Source organism: Corythoichthys intestinalis, unplaced genomic scaffold, assembly GCF_030265065.1.
Source record: "Corythoichthys intestinalis isolate RoL2023-P3 unplaced genomic scaffold, ASM3026506v1 HiC_scaffold_59, whole genome shotgun sequence".
Taxonomy (NCBI): domain Eukaryota; kingdom Metazoa; phylum Chordata; class Actinopteri; order Syngnathiformes; family Syngnathidae; genus Corythoichthys; species Corythoichthys intestinalis.
In genome coordinates this window covers 12,501-22,282 of record NW_026651628.1, presented here as the reverse complement: position 1 = coordinate 22,282, position 9,782 = coordinate 12,501, and the positions used below count along the sequence as shown (strand labels likewise).

The window sequence follows — 9,782 nt, the reverse complement described above, 5'->3', positions numbered from 1 at the left end:
ACGTAGTCAAGCTTGTGTGTCTGTCACAGAGCGAAAGAGGCTTGCGTCGTATTAAATTCTCCTCTGAAGTTTATCTGGCTGATCTTCTATCTGGACCTGAGAGATGAAGAAGGCACAATCGCTCCTTTTCCAAGCGTTGACCGTGCTTGGCATTTGGGCTTCGCTTGGTGAGTTCACGTTTTTATTTGACTTCAAGGTTCACTGCAAACGTTGTTGGGACTGGATTTGTTTCTTCAGATCATTAGGGGATCAATATAAAAGGGCATTTTATTGGCCCCACCTCGGGGAAATGTATACTTGTCAGATTACTAGACATATTAAGCAAACTGTCAGTCTCATTTGAAACAATGGAAACAATACATAATACATCCGCGGTTTTGAGACACTTTCTGATCCGACTGTGAACTTTTGAAAAAAGGGTGTAGTAAAGCCTATTTAAAACTAACGACTGACTTTAAGCATTGATATACCACTCATTTAACTCACTGACCGCCACTGACTGAAAACCTGAAACATTCACTTCGGTTTGCCTTGGAAATTCACTTCGGTTTGCCTTGGAAGGCTGCAAATGGATTGGACGTCTAGCACCGTCATTGGCACAGAAACGTGAGAATCCATAGCCAGTCCTCCCAGTTAAGAATAAGCGCACTTCTGTTGTTGTCAGTAGTAAGCTAAACGAACCAAAATTATACATTAATACAAATGTATATATATAACTATTTTAAAACTATTAAAATTATTATGAATTAAAAAAATAACACTAAATATTACTATTAAATTTTATTATAATAATTTTAATAACTTAATAATAATAAATTTAATAAATTCATAATAATTTATTTTTTAATTTAATTTTATAGTATTATATAATACTATATTATTAGTAGTATTATTATTACTAAATATAATAACACTAAATATATAATACTAAATATTGACTAATGGCAGTTAAATACTCTTGTAGTTTAGTTTTGGTTAGTTTTAGTTTTATACTAAAGGGTCATAGTATTTACCTATGATATAAATAAATATCTACTTTTTTTAATTCCATTATAATCTTAATGATTTTTTTTAATCAATAAATTATCAATAAACCCAATAGATTTGTATTAATGTATAATTGTATTTTTTCATATATAAATAAAATTAACATTAAAAAATAAAAAATAAATACATATATGTTACAGTTCTACATGGACTGAGGTTTTCAATGCAACTTTTCACATTCCAGGTGTTTTGTTTCACATTGCGAGATGGATAATTTTGTATGTGGTGCCTGTGTGTGTGTTTTGTCATAATGTATCAAACGTAGGAAGAGAATGTCCAAAAGACATGTGCTTCAACACAACAGAAACTTAGCTCCAAAACCATTGTCTGTGATCTCAATTGATCTGGATCATGAATACATATAGGTTGAGGTGCTGGAAGGGGAGGGATAATTGAACTTTTAATGACCGAAGGGAAAACAAACAACAACAAAAAACCTGCAGTTGAACACAATCTTGATGACTTTTACAATTGTTGTTACAATATGATTAACACCCCCCACCAACACAAACCTATATAAAGACAAACCGAACACTTTAAAATGCAACTTTTTTTCACCTCGACCTATAACCTTACTCACCTTGTCTTCACTGATGCAAAAGCATCTATTGCACTTTCATATGACAGTTGTTTTGGAAGGGCACTTCTTTCCTGGACTTGGTGGGCTTGGACTTGGTGCTGATGTGGATAAGTTCGCTGTAAAAGATGGCCCAGAATGTACAGAGGCAGAAGGAAAATATTTCAGAAGAGCATCTAGAGAAGAAAGTGGAATCTTACATTATATTTGTCAAATAGCTGCTCATTGTCAAACCAGCATGATAGCGCCTAAAGTCTTGCAGCCTACTGTACCTGTCTATTGGACCCGGTCACTATCTTTGATGGGCGTAGTTGAAAGAAAATACATTCTTGAAGCACTGCAACTACACAGGACTATTCAATAATAATGAATTAAATAAAATAAGACAGCAAATAAATACCTATTGAATTTTTTTTTTTTTTTTACATGAACGTGATTGCCATTTTAATGAATTAATGACACATTTAAAAACAAATGTTTGCATTTAAATCCATGGCACTTTTAGTCCCCCATACCACAGAACTTTGAAATTATTAATGCATATTTTATGGTGTATTTGTATAATTAACCTTGCCACTTTTTTAGGCAAGGCAAATTTATTTGAAAGGCAAAATTTCACACAAGGTAAAAGTGGTTCACATCACATGAAAGTAAGCAAGACAATTTGGGTCCCCCATAGACTTTGTCCAAATTTCTCAAAAATTGGAGGGGGAGTAAATTTAACTGAAACTAATCAACAGCTGGCTGAATACTGAAAATATTTCTAAAACAACAGCCTGGCTAATGATACAGTATAATCTTTCTTTAGCACTAAGTCATATAAACTCTATGTGAATAACCGCTAGCTTGCAGTTGCGCTAAGTCTACGTGCTTATGCTGTTGAAAAAAAATCATCACAACAAACCTCTGTTTTTCTTCACGTTTATGGTCTCTTCTTTCTTTTTCTTCTGACCCGGAGGGCTTTTGTCTTTTCATGAAGTTGACGTCACCGTAACGTCGCTCAATTGCGGAGGCTAAAAATAGCACCTTCAGGTAGCTCACTCGTCTGCTGGGTGGTGAGACTGGGGTCTGTGGTGAAATTATCACATCACAGGAAAAAGTGAAACGGGCAGAGGGTCCACTAGAAAAATGATTTCATTATTATTTAAAGACTTATTATGAACGGTTTTGCTCTTCTTTTCTTTGAATTTTTTGAATACTGCTATCATCAAATATTATTTGAATATTTTTCTTGACGCCCTTAGGACGCTGCTGCAGGCCTACGAGCCCTCCTGCTACGCGCCCTCCTGCTACGCGCCCTCCTGTTACGCGCCCTCCTGTTACGCGCCCTCCTGTTACGGTCGCTCCTGCTACGGTCGCTCCTCCTACGGGCCCTCCTGTTACGGGCCCTCCTGTTACGGGCCCTCCTGTTACGGTCGCTCCTGTTACGGTCGCTCCTGCTACGGGCCCTCCTCTTACGGTCGCTCCTGCTACGGGCCATCCTGCTACGGGCGTTCCTGTTACGGGCCCTCCTGTTACGGTCGCTCCTGCTACGGTCGCTCCTGCTACGGGCCCTCCTGTTACGGTCGCTCCTGCTACGGTCGCTCCTCCTACGGGCCCTCCTGTTACGGGCCCTCCTGTTACGGGCCCTCCTGTTACGGTCGCTCCTGCTACGGGCCCTCCTCTTACGGTCGCTCCTGCTACGGGCCATCCTGCTACGGGCGTTCCTGTTACGGGCCCTCCTGTTACGGTCGCTCCTGCTACGGTCGCTCCTGCTACGGGCCGTCCTCCTACGGGCCCTCCTGTTACGGTAGCTCCTGTTACGGTCGCTCCTACTACGGGCCCTCGTGCTACGGGCCCTCCTCTTACGGGCCCTGATAAGAAGGTTGTATCGCCTACTCGACGGCCCAAGTCTGCTGAGGGCTGTCAGGCACCCTGGCGGCTCAACAACCAACATAGTTACTGCTTTGCCAATGACTCTAAATCTTGGGATGATGCCAAACGCTACTGTTCATCCAATGGGGGGCACCTGCTGATAATCCGGAGCAGCGCGGAGAGGGTGAGCGGCCTTTCACTAAGTGTCTCTCGTGCCCTTTAGTACTGATGCAATTTGTTTCAGGACTGGTTGAAAGAGCAACTCGATGGCTTTGACTACTGGATCGGCCTGAAGAGCCCATACCCGTGGAAGTGGATTGACGGAACTCCTTTGAAATCAGAACTAGCGTAAGCAGTATAAGGAAAGCGTAATGTAGACACGTAAAATTTGGGTACTTCCTACTCACTCATCACTATAACACCCAAAATGACAGCTGCACCCAAGGAAAAGTGCTTCTTCTTTGCTTTATAGGGAACTGAACAGCCTTATGTGGCGACTATTATCGATAAGATGATTGGTAAAGCACAACCGAATCAGAATCGATCAAAATAACATCCCTCAGCGTATCTGCTTTTTAACAGGCCGTTTAGTTAAAAAGAATTTCTGAAATGTTTTTTGACAGGCCGTTTTGTTAAGAAGAATGGTTCTAGTCAAGGCTGATTTATGCTTCTGCGTTCCGGTGACAGCGGAGCGACGCCGTAGGCCCTACGCCAGGGTTCACTAAATCCGGACCCTAGTGACGGGATCTGTCGTTCACTTGAGTAAACGAATCCATTCCGGATCGTTCAGTAAAAAGATTCGTTCAAACGAATCGTTCAACGAATCGTTCGCCCCCCTCATCTCCCTCCCCGTCCAAATGAATCGTTCGGTTACTGAACGGGAAGTGACGTTGCCGAACGAATCACCAAAGACCGCTTCGCAGTATAACTGAACGGGAAGTGACATTCTTGGTCCCTCCCTCTCTTGCACATTGACCACTCGTCGTAGTTTCAGTAATGAGTGACAGGCAATATCATTCTGCTTTCACAGACAGCCTCGTCTCCCTCCCACCCGCTGCTGCAAAAGCGAGGGAGAACTTCCGCGTCGTCTGTCCTAGTTCTATGGGCTCAAAATCATGGCTCGTGCTTGCATTTCGATTTAGGACACGGTTAAACATTTTCCTTTTGTGGGAGGAGTGGGGGTTTGGGGTCGGGGGCGCACGGACTTTCTTTAGCATGTTCTCGATCACATATACAATGCTGCTGCTAGCCTGCTACCAGCCAACGCAGCATGCTTGCTGTCACGAAAATAAAAATAAATCGAAAGTTTAATTTCTAAATGGATCGACCAACACATATTTACCTCTCACTCTGTTGTATTTTTGTTTTCATGCTCATCACTATTATTTTTAGTCACTATTGTTAAAACTATAAGTGTAAATAGCTAGTTTTCGAATGTGCTGCTCTGAAATAAAGACAATACTGCATTTTGATATTTGACAGTTTAATTGCAAATCAGTATTAAGATGATCGTACTGAATTTTTGCACTGGTATTAATAAATAAAATAATCCGGTCAGCTCCCCTGTCGTCCCCGCATCTCAGATCGTCAAATGCTGACGAGAAATGGTTGTTTGCCCTTTACGATGTCGCCTTTCTACCCTTATTAGTCTGTTAAGAAAAATGTAGACATATTGCGACATCTCCCGTGTCCGCGTGCGTTGTTTTGGGGCGCTTGAGTAGTGCATGATGGACGGATTGACATAATTTGTCAAACCAACCAACACCTGACACGGGGGAAAAAAATAAAACACTCGGAAAAAAATGACATGTATATACAGTTTCATTGCAAATCAGTATTATGGTGATCGTATTGACGTTTTGCACTGGTATTAATAAATAAAATAATCCGGTCAGCTCCCCTGTCGTCCCCGCATCTCAGATTGTCAAATGCTGACGAGAAATAATTGTTTGCTCTTTACGATATCGCCTTTCTACTCTCATTAGTCTGTTAAGAAAAATGTAGACATATTGCGACATCTCCCGTGTCCATGTGCGTTGTTGTGGGGCGCTTGAGTAGCACATGATGGACGGATTGACATAATTTGTCAAACCAACCAACACCTGACATGGGAAAAAAAAAATAAAACACTTGGAAAAAATGGACATGTGTATACCGTTTCATTGCAAATCAGTATTATGGTGATCATACTATTCTTTTTTTCTGTGCACATATGAGGTAAATATCGCTGCCATGAAGCCTCCATATAGTGACAGTTCTTTGCCCCCTTCATTGCCGTCACGCGACCGCAGCTCAGCTTTTGCTTGCCTCGTAGCTACCCGTGTTTTAAATTACTGTAAATTTGATAGTATGTCGTAATAGGTAGTCCCGAGTCTGTTGAGAAAAGTAGTACACTGAACCATGCTCGCTAGATTTGTGTGGTGTTTTTGTCTTTTTGAGCTGCATTTGATAGGCTCCACGTTAACAAATATGTGACAAAGTCCTTTCCTTTCATTTTTTGATTCGTTCACCGCATAGTCATTACTGGAAAGTCACGTTAGCAGCAAGCTAGGTCAGGAACCGGAGGACCGAGTCACTGAACGGGAAGTGACAAAACTCAGTCTTGCCCCCTTGCCTGCACGCTGGCTGCTTATTGGCCACACGTGGAAGTGAGTGACATACGCCCTGATTCTGTTTCCGGTCCCTCCCCTGCCCGCGATGAGGCTGGCGTCTGATTGGTCGTGTGCGATGTCAGAAGACGCTGCCGCTTGCTCAACGCCCTCCCACGCAGTGAACAAATACCAACTTCATAGAACGAATCAGTGCAGATGGTGATTAGTTCGGTCTCGTTCACCCAAACAATTCGTTCAAAAAGAACGAATCATTCGCGACCGATACAACACTACCGGACCCCGGTGCCACTTTTCCTGTCGTGTTTTCCACGTCTCTCTCCCCTAACACACCTGAATCAAATGATTATGTCATCAGCAACCTCTCCAGAAGCCTGATAATGATCCTGATTATATTGATTCAGGTGTGTTGGAGGAGGGAGACATGGAAAACACGACAGGAAAAGTGGCACCGAGGTCCGGATTTAGTGAAGCCTGCCCTACGCCGTCATTGCGCACTTGAACTTCTGCGTCACGGGAACACTTTGCTCTGTAACTCACCACCATGCCACTAGAGGAGGTGTGGGCTTGAACAATTTTGCGCAACCGAAAAGAGTGTATTTGCAGCTGCAGCTAATCAATACTGAACAACAAATGTTGACGCGTGGGCAACACAGAAGACGTGTGCGAATGTTTGAAAATGGCGGCGGTGTTGTGCTGAACCGGAAAAAGAGCGGACCAATCACAGTCCTTCAACGTTTACGTTACGCGCGTGTGTGTTAACGGCGTAGAATATCTTGCCGGAACTCCCTGACATAAGGGTAGGCACGGAGCCCTTTTTTTTTGGGGGGGGGGGGGGGGGGGGGGTTGTGCTTTTCGCACAGTTTTAAATAGAGCACACAATAAAACACAACAGGTTTCACACACACACAGTGGTTAGCACGTCGGCCTCACAGTCCTGGGATCAAGGGTTTTTTGAAAAACGCTCTGGCCTTCCTGTGTGGAGTTTGCATGTTCTGCCCATGCCTGCTTGGGTTTTCTTCGGGTACTCCAGTTTCCCCACATCCCAAAAACATGCATGGTAGGCTAATCGACCACACTAAATTGTCCCTAGGTACGAGTGTGTGCGCGCGAATGGTTGTTCGTCTCCTTGTGCCCTGCAATTGGCTGGTAACCGATTCAGCGCGTACCCCGCCTAATGGTTGTTCGTCTCCTTATGCCTTGCAATTGGCTGGTAACCGATTCAGCGCGTACCCCGTGTACCGCCCACAGTTATCTGGGATTGGCTCCAGCCGTGACCCTCTTGAGGATAAGCGGCTCAGAAATGGAATGAATGAAAGGTTTCACACATGCATTACAGCATTACAGTGAAACGAGGCATAAATGAGAAACTGATTCCCATATATCCATTATTTTTTCACTGGTTTACAAAATTCCATCTAAAAGTCCATCTAAGAAACACACGTGATCATTACAAAAAAAATCTTCTTACTGAGCAAAATCATATATATATATTTTTTAACTATATATTTTTAAGGATAATTTCATGTATTGATTTTGTTTTTTGTTTTTTTTTTTTTGCACTTGATTTGTAAATGCGACTGATGCTCAACTAGGGATGAGCTTCAGAGCAGCTGCCGAAAGGTTGTTTTATAGCAGGATCTCGGTATGAAAGGTACTTCTGTGCAGGCTCTGGGATGCAGGTGAGCCTAACCTCCAAAATGAAGACTGTGTTGAGATGGGGGGACGTCGAGGTCGCTTGAACGACCTCTCCTGCACCTCCCTTAGACGTTACATCTGCAAGCGATGCCAAGGTGAGTTGGCGCCTTCTGTTGGTGTGCACCAACTATACTACACTGTGCTTTCGATTAGAGCAGGGGATTCTCAAACTTTTTCCTGTGAGAGCCACATAACTTTTCCCTTCTCTGATGAGGGGCCGGGTCAGTTTGTAACAGAAAAAGTGTGACGATTGCAGGAGTGCCTAAATGCAAAAATGAATTGTTTTTCAGAAAGCCACAATCAAATAACCCTTTCTGGATTCTTCACGGAACAAAAGTAAATAAAATAAAAATAATAATATAAAATAAAGATAATATGTCAAGTTCAAAAATAGATCTTTAGGTAGACATAAGGAGAGAAGACACTCAGTTTTCTTGGCCAAGGAGAGCAACATGTGACTCGTGAGTCACCAAAATTGATCTCGAGGAAAAATATCCTCCTTGGTATTTTATTTAGGGGTTTGTCCTAAACAAAGATGGATGTCGCCCTAAGGGAGGGGAGAGCAAGCTGGAGACACCCATGTGGTTTTCGATTGGATATGTGTGTGCATGTAGGTGGAACTAAGTGAATACACATGTGGAAGCAAGATCTTATGTAAACAATCATATAAACAGTCAAAATAATCCAGACACTTCAGTTATGCAACGCTGCGGCCATGGATGGAAAATTGTCCTCGAAGGTCTAGACGGAAGTCCAGACGCCAGGTGCTGAAGATGCCTCGGAAGGTCTAGTTACGCAATGATGCGGCCATGAAGCAAAATAGTTGTCATCCCGACCCTCTTTTACCCTTTGTAACACTTAAGCATTATACTACAACCTGGTAGCAATAATCATTTACTGGTTATATAAGTAAGAAAAATATGGCATTATGTATTTATGGTATGTATGAGCACAAGCAAATATTCAATCAATCAACCAAGCAAATATTTAATCAATCAAACCTCGATAATTACCTCAACATAATATAATATTATCACTATTAATTAAATAGATAATAACCAAATAGCCCTCTGGGTTCTTCACAGAAAAAAGCCAGGAAATAAATAACACTATTGGAAAAAAAAGAAATTGATTGTTCAGGGGGCCGGACCGAATGTGGAGGCGGGCCGTAGTTTGGAGAGTGAATAATATATGAATGTGAGAGAATATATGTGTGTGAGGGTGAATATGTATGTGAATGGAGAATGTATGTGTGTGTGTGAGGGCCAGAATGAAAAATGTCTTGTACGGCCCCTCATATAGTTCAGTTAGTCTTTCGTCTACTTTAAGAATGAGCTTGCATACGATTGATAATAGAGGCCTACTTGTACCACTAATACTTTTTCCATTCTGAGAGATTCAGGCATCATTATTAGCTGCCTATCAATCAAATACATTTGCTTAGTTGGCAAATTGTGCACTATCATACTTCTGACTCCGAGGCTGCAAGTGTTCTGCGCTCATATACATCTGTGAAACGTGACCGTGTTGCGGACGCAGCTTGAATGTGGTCTACCGATGGAGCACAGGATCACATGGTGTGCTGATTATTTAGCTGGGAAGATTCATGGCTTCCTAATATGCAATGTGCTCACTCACACTTAAAATCTTAATGTCAAATCTCATGTGTCCTACCTTGGTTGATGTTTGTTTCAATACCAGATAGCGATGAGATTATGTACAACGGCATTAAAGGCACTTGCAACCTCCAAGTGGATGTGTACCAGGTGAGTTGACGATTGTATGAGTTGTAGTTGGCATGTTCTGGAGGTTGCCCATAGCGATTAGCGCTTGACTGATATATCAATTTCACGCTGCCTTTATGTGTGCGTGCAGGAAGTTTCCGAAGTGCTGTTCAAAGAGCGTCTATACGCTGGCTGCATCATCGTCATCCAAGGAAAAGTGAAGCCGAACCCAACCAAGTAATTGTCACCATTCCCCCACGTTGTGTTAGGTTC

The 9,782-nt window shown here is 42.4% G+C and overlaps 1 protein-coding gene across 1 annotated transcript in view; it reads left to right on the top strand.

Moving 5' to 3' along the window:
• LOC130911581 (collectin-12-like) overlaps positions 1–9,782 on the top strand; it is a 10,567-nt gene continuing 785 nt past the window's right edge. The window contains exons 1-6 of the mRNA XM_057829262.1: positions 1–167; positions 2,869–3,662; positions 3,723–3,826; positions 7,756–7,880; positions 9,487–9,551; positions 9,661–9,746. Coding sequence (XP_057685245.1) covers positions 104–167; positions 2,869–3,662; positions 3,723–3,826; positions 7,756–7,880; positions 9,487–9,551; positions 9,661–9,746 — 1,238 coding nt within the window. The 5' untranslated portion in view covers positions 1–103. The remainder of the gene's footprint in view (positions 168–2,868; positions 3,663–3,722; positions 3,827–7,755; positions 7,881–9,486; positions 9,552–9,660; positions 9,747–9,782) is intronic.